The sequence below is a fragment of the Pan paniscus genome, chromosome 2, assembly GCF_029289425.2.
Source record: "Pan paniscus chromosome 2, NHGRI_mPanPan1-v2.0_pri, whole genome shotgun sequence".
Lineage (NCBI taxonomy): Eukaryota > Metazoa > Chordata > Mammalia > Primates > Hominidae > Pan > Pan paniscus.
Genome location: NC_085926.1, coordinates 7,143,287 through 7,162,596, shown reverse-complemented (window position 1 = coordinate 7,162,596; position 19,310 = coordinate 7,143,287). Strand labels below are relative to the sequence as shown.

Sequence of the window (19,310 nt, the reverse complement as noted above, 5' to 3'; positions counted from 1 at the left end):
AAAGCCAAAAAAAAAAAAAAAAAAAAAAATTCCACAGTACCAAGCTTACTGGGCACTGCTGCAGTTTCTTCTAAAAGAGGGAAGCTGGAGATTGTTCTACTGCACCCAGCTGATGCTGGATACCACATCTATCTGTGACAAATGGTTTTTACTGCTACGGCTGTTACTGTCAACAAAATGGGTTTTCCATCGCCCCAGCCTTTTTTGTGTCCCTAGATCTTGTTTCATTCCTGATAGGTATGTCTGATTAGCCAAGACTGAATTAACAACTGTACCCTAGCTTCAAGGGACGCTAGGAACAAGAATATCTGACTGTTTTAGCTCTACAGCGATGCAAAAGCTTTTTCTTTCATCAAAACTTACACAATTAGTGATCCTCTATTAATTTATCAATGGAAATAGATGTAAGAATACTGTGCTGTTAAAAAGATGAATGTATACATCACAATCCAAAAGAGGACCATGAATTCCAAAAGAGGAAGACTGAGTAAGAGAGAGCTTTCTCCAAGGTGTCATGTTTTGAAAAAATAAATTGAAGTTAGCTGGTAGTCCACACAGAAAGCAGAGCCTCTGCAAAGGCAAAGAATATCCACAAACCCACAGAAGGTTGAATAAGTGGGGTAAAAAAATAAAATATGTATGGGGGCTCAAGGTGAATACGAAAAAGGATAAATATGGGAATGAGACAGGAGATTAAAGCAGATGCCAAGTCATGAAGGACCTTATGTTTCATGCTAAACATCTTTTACTTGATCCTCTGTGGAAGAGGAAACCAGAAACAGATACTGAAATGACTTTATTTATGTTTTAGAAAGATTATCTAAAAAGCTGAATGGATACTATATTGGAGGGATTATTCTGGAAGAATGGATAATGATAACTATAAATCAAGGTGAATTAAGTGGGTCTCAGAGGTCACTGTAATGATGGGGGAAGGGGACATACTCAAGAGGTGCTAACAAATGAAGCATGAGTTAAAAGCTGAAATGTTGTGCTAACCACTGAGGATCCCAAAACAAATGAAATGCAAAGTCTTTCTTGAGGAACTTACAGTTTAGTTTTAAATGTACCTAAAGATAAATGACATTATAAGAATTTTGTGATTTTGTGTCTTAAAATTGAGTTCTCAAGTGTTTAGTATCTATATTTAAGCTAGAACCACCAAACACCTCATTAGGAAAATAATCTACCTAGTTTTAAAATGTGTCAGAGTTTTCCATAATCACCATGACATAGATAGAAAGAAAAAAAACCAGAATTCAATATAGATGGTGGTATTAGGAATTACAGCCTGGTTGCACCATACTGCTATCAGTTTTATATAGGAATGGTGAGAGGAAACAATGGTGTAAATTCAGAGTGAAAGCAACTGTACTAAACCACAGCAAGCAGATCTAGGATGCAATATTTTATGGCCTTCTAGCAAAATTACATATCGTAAGGTGTTTCTCTACATGCTTCCTTTTTTCCTAAACGGCAAAGGGGAAAAACACAATTCTTCCTTCTGTTAAGAAATAATGATTGACTGCTTTCTATGTATTAGGAATTATCTTAGATAATAGAAACACAGGAAAATGTCCTTGCCCTTATGGAACTTAAAGTAAATTGGCAAAGACTAGCAATGGGCAATGCACACAACAAGATAGAACATTGTATCTGTGAAGGAGAGAGGCACACAGTGCTCTGAAATCCCATAGTAGGAAAATCCATCTAGCTCTGGTTTTTGTTTGTATGTTTGTTTGTTTGTTTGTTTGTTTTGAGACAGTCTTGCTCTGTCTCCCAGGCTAAAGTGCAGTGGTGCAATCTCGGCTCACTGCAACCTCCGCCTCCTGGGTTCAAGCAGTTCTCCTGCCTCAGCCTCGCCAGTAGCTGGGATTACAGGTGCTTGCCACCATGCCAGGTTAATTTTTGTATTTTTAGTAGAGCTTGAGGTCTAAAAAACCGAAGGCTGAATAATAGTTAATAACAGTTAATCAAATCTTCCTCTAAGTATTTTAGGAAAAAATATGCTAGGCTATGATAAAGTATTAATTAAAAATAAATTCTAGAGTTTATCTGAATAATAATAATTACTTTATAAGAACAATTGAAATACAACTATGTTAAGTGATCACCATAAAATATCAAAAGGATAGATCTTTTAGGTTTCGAGAAGTCTACATGTATGATGGTAGCATAGCAGTAACAGTTGTTACTATTTGTGCTATATTGTCAAGCAGTATTCATGAGATTTTCCTGGAAATAGTCTGATGGACTGTAAGAGTCATATATGTAGTCCTTAGTCTTATAGTGCTTGAATCAGATTTGGTTAAAAGGATCTGGAATTTATTAGTGCCACGTGCTATCATAAACATTTACCTTGACCCTCACTTAGATAAAGGAGTTTTAAATGTCTAATTTAGGTCATTTTTGCTGACCTGAATTTTAAAGCACATCGAGAGTGGATTTTCTTTCCTTCCCTGCAATATTAAGAAATAAATTGCCTTTGTTGCTATTGCATGTGCATTCATTCAAATAAACAGGGCAATTTATGCAAATATAACTGTTTTACAAAACCTCATCATCTGAGAAAATCATGTTACAGTTCTCTTTGAAAGTTCAACAAGGAAAAGTATCCACACATATTTAAATCTGCCGGACTCTACTTGAAAGAATAAGTATTGAGGTTGTCTTTGACAGTTTAGTGAAAATGTGCCTAGACTTCCATGTGTTAAACAATTACTTGGCCTCTGTTAAAGGATGGCTTATTTTCTCTGACATCATTGTCTTGGTTTGTTCTATCAGTAAATAATGAAGAGGCGCTTATCGGTGCACTGTGACTGTGAGCATGGTGGAGATGCTTTAGGCTCTGGTTTATAAGTAGCCTCTGCCTCAGGATTTAAGTCTAAAGTAAATTTTGAAGCTAAAGCATTTTAAAAGGGTAGGCCATTTATAGAGGAAAAGAATCACAACCTTCAAAGTCAAACTGTTCAGAAACAATGGAAGTAAATCCTTCCAACCTGCCAGCAGTACACAGAAACAACGCCATTGAGTCTATGCACCCCCCTCTCTCTTTCTTGCTCTCTCTCTCTCACACACACACACATATATGCATACACATACACATATTCTACATACATAGGACAATGCAAATAGCTCACTTCCTTTTCTTCATATCCATCTTACATCATGACAGCATGTTAATAAGAATAGAAACAGCTTAAAAAATAACCCTCTAATTACAACTGAAGGCAGATAACATCTATTACTCAAGTTATTTTCAAAGTTTTCAGACTCAAACAGTAACTCTACTTATTTATAGGGAGCCATTGTGATTCAATGTAATCAGATATTGTTGAGTATTAAATGCTTCCCCATGCGCCATCTTATACATTCTCCCAATCTGGTGAAGCAGAAATCATTAATTTCATTCTTTCTATGAGGAAGTTTAGGCTTGAAAAGTTAAAGCATGTGTCAAAATTGTTAAAATAAGACAGTGATGGAGTCCATCATTCAAATCCAGGTCTTTCCGACAGCATAACAGCATAACCAGTGTGCTTATTTGTTTTTGTGCCACATCGCCTCACCTACCCATACACATTGGGTTTGTATCTTTTGTGAGGGTGACTTTTTCGAGCCTGCAGGTAAAGAAAAAAGTGAACATTTAAAATTACCTTGGAGAATTCCCTAACCATGTGTATGCCCAGAAATTCCAATAGATAAATTTTTCTTTTATTTTCTTATTGTTTTGGAACGAGAATATATGATTATTTCTTCAATTGAACATCAGAGGAAGGAGATGGATTCTTTTTAGAGGTCATGGGATGTGTGTCTTTAAGTATCAGAATTACCTTTGCAGCAGCAAGATGCGCGCCTTATGAGAGGCCCACAGAAATGAAACTCACTGAATGAATTTCATGTTTTCTCTAGGCCATACCAAAACTGAGTAGACTTACTCCACACCATTTAAACTAATAATCTTTCTTTCTTCCTTTCTTCTAATTGAAAAGAAGGGGTGTTTGCTAATCACATAAGTTCATGCAACTAAATCACTTGCACATGTGATATAGTTCCAAAGCATTTTGTTATAAATACGTACCAGATACCATAATATGTATAAAAGAAGGATACTTATTAAATACTTATTATAAATACATGCCAAATACTATAATATGTATAAAAGAAGAATACTTATTAAATACTTATTATAAATACAGGCCAAATACCATACTACTTATTATTAATACCTTGAAGAGGTATTAATTTTCAAGACATCACCTAAACATTCACTGTTTCCTTGCATTTCTGCAGCACCAGCTGGCTTTTTAGCTACTCCCGTCCTCAAGGGGAAAGGCTCTAGGATGGAAAGATTTCATCCAAAATGGCTGCCACTGATGGAATCCTTATTTTTTAGCTGGGGCTTTTCAATGTAGGATTAGCTAAAAATATGAGCTGGAGAGTTCAGATCATATTATAAGAGCTTCTCCTTTTTGAAGAGTCATTATATATAATAGCAAACTCAGATATTAATGTCTTAAGTTTCCATCAAATGACACCAGGAATAAACAACCATGTGAAAGTCACCGTTGACCTGTCTATAGAATATAGTTTTTTATACAGACCCAGAGCAAACATTTATCTTGATCCCAAGGCAAGGAAAGCTGTACTTTACAGAATAATCAACATGATTTTGACCTCATGAACACTGTAAATCTTGTAACAGAATGGGCAGTGTTCTTCCTTTGCTTCATCCAGTTTAAAGTTCAGTGTTAAATTTGAGGCTCACTTTTAACAATGATATAGTGCAAAATGGCATCTGCACTTTATCTCTAAGCTTTATCTTACTATTTTACCCATATGTTCTTTTCATCTTATTTTATCTATTTAATTCTATCCTGATGTTTTAGATATGTTTCTAAGTCAGCCTCCAGCCTCAGTTTGATCAAGGCAGGATTCAGAAAAACAAAGAAAGAAAGAAAAACATAGTCATCAAAAATGATTAGGTACCTCTTTGGGGATTTATGAAGTCAATTGTTAATGAGTCCTATAAATCACAGCCTGCCACAAGGCCAGAGTTAAGATTTCTTTCTTAATCAGAAAGTTTCTAACTGAATTGTAGCCTAAATTTTTCCCTTAGGAATGTAGCACCTGGGGCCATAGTAGAAAATGAGACAGACATGGTCTCCTATAGTCATGAAGATTAGATAGAAAAACAAACAAATCAGAAATTATACTAACCTGTGATAGGCGCTGTGGGAGAAGACACTAGAAGTTTAAAAGACCAAGCCAACAAAACAAAGGAAGTTTTTCCGAGTGTTGCATTTTAACCCAGAAATAGTGGTTAGAGCGAGACTTGACAATGATTAGAAGCTATTTAGTCAGCTTTGTTAAGTCAGAAGGAAGAGAATAAGAATCTCACAGATCTTCACAGATCTCCTGTGAAGTTTTGAAATTACAGCTAATGATGCAGTGAATTAAAAACATGAGATTCATAAACAAGCCCTAGTTTCTTTCTTTTAGCATCATCCCTATCCGGAAGCACTATATTTCTATCTGTAGTCTGACAGTCAAATACTCAAAGCTGTATCTTCACAATTTATGACATCTTTCCTCATAACATGGAGCTCTCTTTCTATTGCTTTGCTTGTTTGTTTGCTTTTATGGTCAGTAAACTGTTCTGGTAAATAACACTTTAAATTGCATGAAATGCTTACAAACAACACTGAGCACCCAATTTCAACATAAGAAGAGTGTGGGAATATCTAAGCATGCATATTGGTATGTATTTACCATATCCAATACATCCATATGGGGAAACCTGAATACTTATTGTCAGAATTTCTAAGTGTAAGAATTTTGTCTCATTTTTCAAAATCTGCCCACTGGAAGACAGCTGGCCAAACATTTGAACCCATTACTTCCAATCTGAGCTAAATAAACAAACGTAAGAGAATCCTCTCCAAGGGCTGCTGAAGAGAACTGTCTCAAAATAATCTCAAGTTTGAAAGACTGTTTGTCTGAATACATTCTACTGCCTGGATAATTTATTTACTTTTGTTTTGGCCAAGTCATTCAGAGGAATTCCAGGTATTCTTCAAATCAAAGTGGCACAGTGATTGCATTCACATAATTCTAAATTATTCTCTCCATTTTGGAGAGAGGCAGAGAGGAAGAGTCTTCATGGGGAGGTACATCCAGCCACATTTTCCCACGTTTTCATACACAGGCTAGAATCCACCCTATTACCCATTAGGCAGAAGTAAGATTAACTTTAGTACCTATTTTTTTTCTTCATTTATTCTATTAGTACTCAAGGGATCTCAGTTTCACAACTTCGAAAATCTCTCCAAAAACAACAAAGTCATACAAATGAAGACGTTATAGGTGTACTTCACAGGACTCTGGGAATGTAAGATTCTGTAGTGTTTATTTAATAAAGTCCGAAGAGAACTCTACAAGCCACAGACGTTTGAAGAGAGCCAGCTTGATCAGAGCAATCTCATCCTACCTGCCTCTTTGGAAATCTGCGTGAAGGACTCCACACCTTTCTCTCCATAACTTCCTTCCGATGCGAGAGTAGACACATAATTCCAGCCTAGGGCCTTTACAATGTCTACCATGGCCTGGGCTTGGAAGGAATCGGGTGGCACCACACGAGAGAAGAAGTCATAGCGCCGGTCATCACTTAGCTCGGGTGCCGTTGATGCATAACTAATCTGGGGGATCTGCAAAGACAAGAAAGCACCACGTGAGAGTGCACCATCAGGATGTAAGAGACTCATTTATACTTATGACAGTTTACTTAAAATACAGGGTTTGAGCTGCAAAGAGGATACATGTTTTGCCAAACACCACCATGTAATTTTAGAACACCTAAATGCAACCATCTACTTCTTCGCAGCACAAAAGTATTGACTTTAGCGTCTTGCCTTTCATTTCCTTGTCTTAGGAATAAGAGAAGGAGGTTAGCATGGGAATTTCAAGGTCAGGGTCATGGTTGTTTAGAAGAAAAAGATCTATGACCATTCTACCAAACATAGTGAATCATGCTTTACTACTTATAAACCAATAGAAATAAAAATACAACAACCTGGCTGGAGTGTATATAAAGATTGGTTTAGTTGGCACAGCTTGTGAATACTGGGTGGATATCATTAGCCATCTAACATCGACTGATTGTGGATGGTCTCCAAGGAAATAGCTAAGTAAGTCACAAGCATTATCTAATTTATTCTTCACAAGAACATTTTAAAGTAGCTCTGTAATACCCTTTGCCCCAGGGAAGAGAAATTCCCCACCCCCAAGGCATTTACTCTAGTGGTCTTTGCACATTGACAGGCTTTCCTCAAAATTTTTCAAATTCTCTTTTGGATTCTGGGAGAGAGCTGGCAGTACTGTCTGAGTGGAGGCCACAAAGGCCTCTGATTTCTATCTTTTCCCTTCAGGGAACACTCTGACCTCTACCCCACATGGCATTCACCAAATGTCCTGAAGAGCTCTAGAACTTTTGCCTATAAGGATCATCTTAGGACTCCACAGGCCCCTTGGAAAAAAAATCAAATTATCTCCCTCATCTGCTGTAGTATTTATTTCTTAGGATCATTGGAAATTGGGCTATGTGAGTAGTCCTAACACATCTACTTTGCTAAATTAAATTATATACATGGAAAGAGCTGCAAAAAAATGTCTGCCTGGGATTTCAGGTAGCCTAAGGCCAGCCCTGAAGTAATCACAGATGAGAAATCTGGCTTAGTCCCTAACTTCAGAACTCCGAAGCCAGTTACCTCTTCAAAGCACCGTAACATTTGTTCCCTTCTTTGTCTTAATTCTATCAAGCAATAGAAAATGAGTGATACAATTAATTTTCACGTAAGAATGATCAACTCTGACAAAATTCTGCTTACAAACTCTCCCAGGTCTTATCCCTGCTTTATCACAAAAGGTTTCTCGGGTGTCCAAAGGCCAGTTGATCTTTTCTCAGACCAAGCCCAAAAGTCCAGTGTAGCTCAAATATGGTAAAGCCACGCTCAAGTTGATTCCTCGAGCCCTGAAAATTCTACTCACTATTAACCCATTTATTTCCTTCCTTTGTAGTTTGCCTAAAGTATAACCATTTGCCATAGTTTAAGGCTAGTTATCGCCTCCGTAAAAATCATTTCTCCACCAACATTTCCAGGTCAGCATTGGAGTTAAGTCCTGTGGCCCTGAAATCAGACGACCCACCATTTTCCATGCAGCCTGTCCATGATGCAGTTCTGCTCTATGACCATTGGAGGGCAGGCTTTCTGCCCCTGACTTAATTCAAAGCCAGTGTGAGAAAGCCTGCATGTCTCCTGATGGGTCCTTTTACCTGAGCAACCTGTCAATTATAGTGAGGTTTAATGCAAGTAAAATAGGATTGGGTATTGACAAGATGTAGGATCAGAGTCTGACATTTCTGTTTGCTACTGTTTAATTTGATGAAGCTATTTCACTTGAATGAGTTGGTTATATCACTAAGAACAAGTTCTGAGAAACAGGGAAAATGAATGTGCATTGCTTTGCACGATGCCTGGAACAGAGGAGTGCTTAATACATGGGAGAAATAATCATCGAAAATAAAGAATGGTATGTTTTTCCTTACTAAAGTTATCGATTCCCCACATTTGGCTTTCAAGTCCTCTGCTGCACGTCATCACGAATATTCTCCACACTGTCCTATGGCAATAAAATGTTTTTACATATTCCTTTCATTACTGCTTTCAAAGTAATATGTACTGTTTATCCAACTCTTTATTTTGTACCAGTCATGTTCTAAAAGTTTTATATGCATTGCCTTATCGTCAGCAAATACTCTGAACTGGACTGTACAATATTACATTAGACTATATTATAGTATTATTAACTTGTTTTACAAGGGAGAAAATTGAGGCTTGGAAGAATATTACCTTGCCTCAGGTCACAAAGCTATAAACACTCACAAGTACGATGCTTTGCTGAATTATTACTAAAATATTTTTTAAATAAGCATTAAACAGGAAGGCCAGTAGATTAATGGAATCCAGGCTGACTTCTGTTCACATCACTGACTACATAGCCACTAAAAGTTATTTTACTGGCCACTCTCAGACTGCTGTTCAAACACCTTATATAAGCGCCTCAGTAAAGCCTATACAAATATCTTTATAGAATGAGTTACCTATGTGTCGATTGTAGTTTGGAGGTTATAAGTTTTAGGTAACAAAAATATCAACTGAATAAAGGCTTTGGACAGAAAAATAGAAGAGGGAGGAAAAGAGGGAGAAAGAGAGAGAGGCTTTCCCTCACAAGAAATGAAAAGGAAAGAAGCCAAACATGTCAATGCATTTCCATCAATTTCAACTTGTGGAAATGTAAAAGCTTCATGCTGTTGCGCAGATGCCTTTCCTGCCAAAATCCCTCTGTACCTTTGAAAGGGTGCTAATAAAGATACATCCAGCCCTCTCCTTGAATTTGCATTTATGTAGCTACTGTAAAACATCAGAATTGTGAAGTGCCCCAATGCAATGCATTTTCTACACCATGCCCCAAATTTTAGTAATGAAAATCCTGAGGAAACAGATTTCTTTCCTCATTACTGTGCACCCTTTGAAAATGGTTACTATCTGTGGTCTATCCCTTCCGGTGTAAATAAGGAATATCTCCTGACTTAAGACCCATATTTCTCTTTAGGATCATGCGTATACCCTCTATCCAATGGTACTTATTTTGACAGTATGAATATAATGATGCAAGAATAAGGAATGAAAGACAAAAAGGATTTTATTCTGAGATAAAAATATGGCTTTATAAGGATATCCCTTGTAGCAATAGAGGTGAAGGACTGGAAGAATTTATGTAACCTATGAAAAATGATGTTGCTTATTGTCCTGGCTATTATGCTTCATGTTTAGTTACTTGCTTTCAAGTTAATGTTAAAGCCTACATAGTTATTATTTTGAGTGCTACTACTGGTACCTACAACTGATCAAATGGTAATTAGGCAACTTTAGCAATTAACTTCCATTTTCACTCAAATATCTAGATATACTTTCTCTTGCTGCTATTGGACCTTTTCTCTCTTGCCAGTCTTCTTTGGAAATGGAGACTTGATCTTTTGATAAAGGCAATTTAGTGTGATAACACTGCAGCTATATAAAAAGAGATATTCCATCTCTTCTTAGGCCTTTTTTCTTGAACTTAGAAAACTAAAATATTTTTAATCTGTATCACAGGACCATATTGTCATCTTATTATTCTTTTCTCCTCATAAAAATTTGGCTATTGCACAGGAATGGTTTTGTTAATGAGTTTCCAATAGGATTTAAAAACATCTATAACCTATTTAAAATAAGTGTATGCGTTTTAATGAAAATTAACAACATATGTTATTTATAAAAATGTAGAGAAACAAACACAAGAAAACAGGTTAATTTTAATACCTTGATCCCTGTCAACATTTTGTTGTACCTTCTTATTGCCTTTGTGTGTATATTTGGTTATGCACAGATACTGATATGGTTAGGCTTTGTATTCCCCCCAAATTTCATCAAGAACTATAATCTACATAATCCCCGTAATTTCCACATCTCCAGAGACCAAGTGGAGGCAATTGGATCATGAGAGCAGTTTCCCTCACCCTCTTCTTGTGATAGTGATTGAGTTCTCACAAGACCTGATGATTTTATAAGGGGCTCTTCCTCCTTTGCTTGTGACTTCTTCCTGCCGCCTTGTGGAGAAGGTGCCCTGCTTCCCCTTCGCCTTCCACCATGATTGTAAGTTTCCTGAGGCCTCCCCAGCCATGCTGAACTGTGAGTCAATTAAAGCTCTTTCCTTTATAAGTTACCCAGTCTCAAGCAGTTCTTTATAGCAGTGTGAAAGCAGACTACTACACATATATAGTTATTAATTATTGCTATGAGCTTATAAATATTATTTATTATTAAAATATGGATCTTAGTCTCCCCTTCCCTTCCTTCCATCCTCCCTTCTTTTCTCTCTTTCTTTCTGGTTGCATAATATTCTGCTGTATGAATATTTGACCTAACCTAAGCCTAACATTCATTGTGAAATATTTAAACCTTTTCAAGTTTTCACTGTCATTATAAGTCAAAACAAAATCCTCAGAGCTAATGCAAGCCCTTATACATACTCATGAGTATTTCCTCACAATAATGTTTAAGTCGCTCTACCTCAAAGTAACAAAAATATTTGAGGTTTACATTTAAATCTTTCCCTACATGGAAATTACTTTGGGCTTTTAAATACAAAAGAACAGTAATCTATACTTTTTTCCTTCCAAATGGTTAACTACTTGATTTAGCACCATTTATTAATTAATCATTCTTTAATGACAGAAAAGAACATCTTTTGTTCTATATTAAATTCTTAAACATCCTTAGGTCTTCAGGGTGTATCTTCTACTATTTGATTTTTTTTTTCAAGTCTTGGGCCAGTGTTTTACTATTTTAGCTGTTATGAGCTTAGAGTATTTTGAGGCTATCTTAGTTGCAGCATACTCCCTCTTCATAGCTGTCCTTTTAAACATGATCATGGATAATCACGTTTTTAATTTTCCTTATTAGCCTTAGGATAATTATTTTTAGGTTAACAATAAAATTCCATTAAGATTTTAATGAGAATCATACTATAGCTATAAATAAATTTGGGTAGAATTTAAATATTTACAACATTTTATCTTCCCGCATGGGAAATTATCTACTTTTATCTATTTGGTTGTTCATTCTTGCTCTTCCTAAAATCTTATAATTGTCTCCATGTAAACCTTGCACATTCCTTAACTTTGTTTCTAAATAATTATTTTCATTGCATTATGTATGAGACAAAATATTCATTTTGTTATCTCTTTATTGCTGCCATACAGGAATCTATTAATTTCTGTAGATTTTCTTTGTGTCTTCTACCCTTGTTATAATTCTTTTTAGTTGTAATAGCTTTCAGTTTATTTTCTTGGGATTTCCATGTAAGCGAGTTATAATGATTCAGTTAGTTTTCTAATTACTTCAGCTAGAATTTCCAGAAAAACAAGAGCGATAATAGGAAAAATTCCTTTCCCTTTTGTTATTTCTGAACAGTGAGCAATTAAAAACCAACTAGTATTATTCTAATTTCTTATCTTGAAACAAATATATAGTTAAATTAAGAAGCTTATCTTTAAATTTTTATTTTGTCAATATAAAGTCTTAGAACTTGTAGGACATTTCTTTAGATTTAGAAAGACACTTTTAGAATTGAAAGGGAACTCCTAGATCATATGGCCCAAAGTCTCCCTCTCTATATAAGTTTATGACTTGCTTCAAAAATACTGTGGGGACCCTTACACAGTCTCTGTGTCACCATCTACCACCACATTTCTTGAAAGCATTTTCTTTATATTTGCTATTGATATAGGATGCTCTTATTTTTACTTGAGACACAGAACTGTACTTCCTCAGGATATCTAGGTAAAGCTATTCTATGAACAATAACAAAATAATGATAATATTATAAATTATAATTTAGTGTCTTCCCATGTGTGAAACATCATGCTAAGAGCTGTAATACATTATTTTATTTTAATCCTCACAACAGCACATTAACACAATTTCTGTTTTTACAAATAAAGAACCTATGACACAGAGAGATCAAGAACCACTTTGAAGATTACGTATAAGTAAGTGGCAAATCTGGAATTCACTTTAAGCACGTCTCTAAATCCTTTACTCCTAAGCCCTGTGCTACAATTCCCCTTTAAGAAAACATGATTCCGGTTAGAATGGCTTACAATTCATTTTTTCCCTTCCTTTATAACATGTTCTTCCTCCTGCATTGTGTGATCCTGGTTAAGCCTTTCTCTCCCCTTACTTGGAATAGTCAACCACTTCATGTTTTTTCTGACATACTACCTACCTTTAGTCTTATAACTTCTCACTCTCTCTCATGAGAAAGATGAGACATCCAAAACCTTTTATCACCTATTCAAGGGGGACCTTCTCTACACACCCTGACCAATGCTTCTTATATTTTGTCTTTTTGATTATAGCCACCATAACAGATGTGGGGCAATATCACATTGCGGTCTTGATTTGCATTTCCTTGCTGTTGTGCACCTTTCCATGTACCTGTTGGCCATTTGTAGGTCTCCTTTGAAGAAATGTATATTCAGATCTTTTCCCCATTTTTTAATTGAGTTGTTTTCCTGATTTTGATTTGTGTGAGTTCTTTGTATATTTTGGATATTATCTCCTTATCAGATATTGGTTTCCAAATATTTTCTTTTATTTAGGTGTCTCTTTACATCGATTGTTTTCTTTGCTGTACAGAAACTTTTTAGTTTGCTGAAGCCTCATTTATTTATTTCTGCTTTTGTAGCCTGAGCTTTCGGTGTGATGTTCAAAAAAATCATTGCCAAGGCCAATATCAAGGAGCTTTTTCTTTTCTAAATCTCTGCTGACTCATCACCTATGAAAGTATCTTTATAATCAGCTGTATCGACACATCACTCTAAACTATACATTGATCTAGAATCCTGTTTGGAGAAGAAAATATATTTATTTCCTTGAAGATAATTTATTATAAGGTATTCCATTCTTTCAGAGAAAAGATCTATGCATGAATTCACGCTCTCATATGTGCAATACATTTCCAAACATCCAAGGTGTCTCCTCTACAAAATCAAAATTTTCCCTAGACATTTTTCAAATCAGTACTTTTTAGAATGCTACAGACCTTTTTGCTTCTGTAACTAAATAACTTTAAGCAGTGATTAAAACTAAGTTTTTCATTTTTATATTGATGCTTCAGATTAATTTACACATTCTGAATGCTGTGTGTTGCTGTGTTATGCTAGATGTTGTGATCATTCTAATATCACTGTAGAACCAACTATTTCCAGCATCCTTGAGGTGTTCAGTACCGTAAAAAGAAAATATGACAAAACGTCCAAATCTCTGTGGTGTTCTTTCTTTCTCTCTTTACCAGTTAAGAAAATCGAATACCTATAGCCCTTAATCCTTTAAGAGGTTAATATAGTATCTATATAGTATAATATATAGTATATTATATTATAGAGTATAATATAGTATATTATATAATATTATATAATGTATATATTATAGAGTATAAAGTAGTATATATACTATATATAGTAATATAAAAAAACTAAAAAAAATAGTAAAGGTGAAATTTTGGTCAAACTTAACAGTAGTAGTTAATTATCTATAATGTGCCTGCACTTGTCATTGTATGCCTTTAATATCTTTTTGGGTCTTAATGAGCAGCTAAGTCTAAATGTGTACTAACAACAGAACACATCTTAGGAATCTATTCTGCACTTCCTGTGATTTCTTTCACTGAATTTAATAAATGCCTCCATTGTTTTTATAAATGAAGGCTTACCATATAGATATATGGTAACATATATTTACAGTTTACTAATAATGTAGTGTATATCTAAATTAATTTTCCTTTTGCTGATTTAAAGAAATTGTGAAAAAAACTAAACTTTATGCCAGTATTTTTCAATCTTTAGTCATTTGCAAATGTGTCTGTTTTTATCCCACATGCTGTAACACATTAATGAACATGACAATACATTCATACTACCAAATCCATTATTTACTTAATATTTTAACTTCTCACTCTTCTTTGCTTAAATAAAGTACAAAGAACCTTCTTTTCATGTCTACCAGTATGCCTATAAAGTGATTATGTACTTATTTTAATGTGAAAGAGGAAACATGTAACTATTAGTATTATTCATGGTATCTTTGATATACAAAAACATTTTCTTCTGATCTACTGTATCTATAGTAGATCTACTATATCTATAGCTTCTTAGCTCTCAGTGATAAAAAGGGTGTAACGTCTTGTTGATTGGGCATATTGTCACCTGTAGTTTATGATTATATATTTGCATAACTGATTTTTAAATTTAAACATTTTAATGCATCTAGGATCTACTTAATATATATTATCTGTTATGGGCTAGGACTTTGATTGTGTTTTTTGTTTTTGAGTAGATAGCCAAGTGAATAGCCAGTGTTTTAAGAACAAAAAATATTTACTGGCATGTCATTATCACTTTTATGCATTTTTATATAAAATTATATCTATAGAAACACAGGAATTTTTTAAATTAAACCACTACATAGATATTATCTCATGCACTTGGATGTCTTATGAAATTCACTATTAATATATAAAATATTTACATTTCCATTTCTTAAAGAAGCTCAGTCTTCTCTGATGTGTTGTCTTCAAGTTACTATGTTATTTCTCAGTTTGAATGAACTGACAGTAATTTGACTTATTAGATAAAATGACATATATTTATTTCTCCAGGAGTCTATATGGCATTCACACTCCCTCTTAATGACGTTCCAATGAAGAGTAGACATTATGTGGGTTTTTCTGGTCCTGAATTGCCAGCACTCCAAATATTGGGCCACCAACACCTGCATGTCCAGAATCCTCTATGCTTTTTCTGCCTTTCACAGTTAGATTCAGAGCTAATTTCACTTCTCTATGTGGGTCTCCAACTAGCTGTAAAAGCATCTCTCTCCCCCAAGTTTTTTTCTCAACTCAAATCTTCTCAATCTCTCCAATTATTTCTCTCAAGGCACTAGTCAGGTGACGCTGATGACAAGACACAAAACTCATTTCAAGTCATCAAGGTTTGAGAGCAATTCTCATGCCTCAAAATTATCATATAAATTTGATGTTGAAGTCAACTTTCCTGGCCATTGTTAAAAATAAACAAGCAAACAGGGAATAAAAACAGCAATAAAAATCGTACTCTTTCACGTCATCAGATGTAATGTTTCCCAAATTCAGATCTTACTTTCAAGATAGAAAAAAAGTGCCCAATTCTCGGTTTCTAATTTTACCTTTAAAATATTTATGCAAATTTATGGTTCAAGAATTCCTGTAACTCTAGGAGAAACAACGCCAGGGGAAAAAACAATTTCAAGAATAGTTAAAATGGACACATAAATAACCTATCATATACAACCTATATATACCTTTGAGACATAAATATTCATATCTCATCAATAAAATGTATTGTGGTGGTTGAATTATTTTGGTTGACTGAAAGAATGATCAAAAGTTAAGTTATATCCAATAAACAGCACACATTAATCACTAAAAGGTGCTCAAGGCTCTGCCCTAACCTCTACAATGTTTGCCCCAGAAAGCACGGTGAATTTAGAGGAAGGTCAATTGATGGGTTCTTCCGGAACATGGTAGTTTTCTTTGGTAACAAGTGCCACAGTTCTAATTAAACAATTATCTGTATCATTATCTGTTTATTGTTTTCCCCATTCCTTGAGAGTATTTACCCTTATGGAAGAAAAAGACCTTGCTCATCATTGTTTCCCCATTGGATACCACTCTATTGGGAACAGAATAGGAACGGATCAGTATTCATTGAAGAAATGGCTATGCCAGGAAATGGATAAAATGGAATAAGCTAAGAGAACAGATTTCTTTGACCTGCTCCTCATCCACAAAGTTGGTGTGGCCAGAGACACTCACAGTATTTGGGAGTTTTTCTTGTCCTGGGTAGGTCTCTGATGGGCTGCTTTAGGCTCCAGGGCAAATACTTTTTCTCACCTTTCCTTTTCCTTAGCATACTTTTTTGGGGATTTCCTTCCTCAACACTGGAATGTAGGAGAAAGAAAGCTATCATTTGGATGGAAGATCAAAGGTAAAGGGACCAAGGAAGTCATTTAGGAAGCTGCTCACTCTGTTTTTGTTTTTTTTTCTTAGGCCTTAGTTCCTGACAACCTGGGCAACATAAACTATGATGCCTCCGGATTGAAACTTTGCCAGACATAACTAGGATTTGTCATTTTAAAGAGGCAGATTCTGCCCTGCCTTTTCCTTAACTCCTGTCCCCTCAGGAACCAGGCTGCCAGGCCCACATAGCAAATACATTGTTTATGGTCTTGGGTCCTCATTTTACTTGATGTTAACATTACTACTGCCACGTTAAAATAGAAAAAAAATGAATAAAAATAATATATTAAACAAATCCAGAGAAAATAATTATATGTCATTTCTAATAAAAAAAAGAAATATGCATGTATGACGCACTTTCACTTTCTAAATGTTGACAAGATTGAGTCAAGTTTAATTTTATCCCATAATTATTACGTAGTAAACTGCTACGAGGCAGAAGGATCTCCTAGGCTTGGAAACATACTCCCTTAGGCATCATCTTACTGTCAATAATTGTCACTGAAGACTCAAGTACAGATGTCTTCTAGAAAACATTAATAGAAATGTTTAAAAATCCAAATTTCCACCACTGCTCCACTGCAAGCTTAGTTCTCATAAAAATAAATTTCTAAATATTTACATAAAGGAAATTATTTTATTTATTCAGAACACAATGAAAGTTCTGGAATTGTTTTCATGCATGTTAATTTTCTCCCTTTTTGTATTATTCCTCTGTATATTATTTTTTTCTCTATATTACATTCTTTCTCAGTATATTTTTTTATATTATATTCTTCCTCTCTTTACTGTATTCTGCTTTGTATTATAAACACATTGCCTGTAGCAAGGACAGTCACCTGAGGAGTATCTTACTTTTTGGAAGGCGAATGTGGTTCATTTGTTCCTGGGGGATTTGCATATGTGGGCAGTACAAAATTGCAGTACAGAAAGGCAAAACAAAATTCACTAATGCTAGTTCTAGAGGGTAGTTTCCACAAAACTTGTAAAAGGCGAATTTTTGAAAGTATCATGTGCAATTAAGATAATGCTTCAGTGTACCTGTTGAGATATTAATGAACTCCCAGTGGGGCATTATTAAGTTCACAGTTAGTAGTAATTTCACTCTTAGTTCTTATTAAGCTTTATTGATATGGATCACCCAAAAGGGAAAATCATTGAAAAACCATTTCGGGCTCATTCTTTGAAACATCACTCCCTTTGATTTATACTTATCTCCTTTGTAGATATCATCTCTGCTCACCTAGGATGGTTGGGCAGCAATTCTAATTTGGGGGTAATTTAATTTTTATTAATTTATTCCAAACTACTGAGAGAGAACTAATAATCTTGAATTAGCTTAAAATCTGGAGTTGTACACAACTTTAAATTACTCATGATGGAAGTTGTCATCAATTATTGCAACTCTTTTTTTCTTCACTTTTCATCTCTCTAATTACATAACGCCAAACACCTTCAGCATTCTGTGAGTGGTTTGTAACCATTTTCTTGAGATCCAAGTAGTTTTGTGTGTGGATTGCAAGTTATATTTGTTATAGCACATGTTTAAAAGAATGCTTACTGCTTTACTAAATCTTTATATGTAGTGGGTATTGTTATATGTGGTATTTTATATATATATATATAATCTCATAAATTTTTGCAACAACCTGTTATAGGTGGAAATATTATTGTCATATTCACTGTTTGTGCCCATCTAGCATATGTGTACCTTTCTCTTGGTTACAGTTCCCACGTTTCCCTGAGGAACCACCTTTTCTCATCCCTGAATTCCTGTGGTTTAGGGAGACATGGCTGTACTTCAGAATCCAGATGTTGGTCCAAGTTGACCAATCAGAACACAGGATCCCTTTAGCTTCAAGAGAAGTAATATGGCCTGATCCAGACCAATATGAACAAGGAATTGCAATATCAAGGTGTGGTCAGAATTTCTAGATGAAAGAAACTTTTTTAAAAATAAAATATCTGAGAGGAAACCACATAAGTCTATGGTTACTGATGATGATGATGATGATATTTTGCCAGGCGACAGTGGGGACACCTAGTTATCTTACACACCTCATATTTTGAAAATATTAGGCTCAGGAATAGAGATAGACTATCACTTAGAACTTGTCTCATTCCATTTTTTTATGGAACATGGAAAATAAGGAAGAAGCTGCAACTTTTGTCTTATGGTTAATAGCTGCCAAAATAGCAGTAACATGCAGCTCTCATCAAGCTAGACAAACTCCTCAGGACTGTTTCTCTACCCAGAAAAATGAGGCTAATCTTACGATCCCAAGACACATCACAGGGTTAAGATGAAATACCTACAAAATGAAAGTTGCACATTCCATGCTAATATACATTGCTATTTTGTCTGGTGCTATTTGCTTAAATAGACATCTTAGTTATAAGTATGTGAGGGGTTGCATGTGTGTGTGTGTAGTATGTAACGAGGCTTTCTGAGATCATCTGTAGATTAGAGAAATACTTTTTTCCATATTCCCACAGCATTCAATGACATAATACAATGGAGGCCTTTCCATCCCAACGTGGTATCCCAGAAACCATCAACATACACTTACCTAGAGGAACAGAGAAAAGCAAAG

The 19,310-nt window shown here is 35.0% G+C and overlaps 1 protein-coding gene across 8 annotated transcripts in view; it reads right to left on the bottom strand.

The window, feature by feature from the left end:
* The window catches only part of GRM7 (glutamate metabotropic receptor 7), an 880,478-nt gene that overhangs the window by 587,746 nt on the left and 273,422 nt on the right, over nucleotides 1-19,310 (bottom strand). For all 8 annotated transcript variants that reach the window (XR_008624999.2, XR_010111388.1, XM_055110892.2 and 5 more), the window contains exon 2: nucleotides 6,488-6,704. Coding sequence is in view for 6 of the 8 variants with exons in the window: in XM_055110892.2 (XP_054966867.1) it covers nucleotides 6,488-6,704 (217 nt within the window). In the remaining 2 variants the exon portion in view is untranslated. The remainder of the gene's footprint in view (nucleotides 1-6,487; nucleotides 6,705-19,310) is intronic.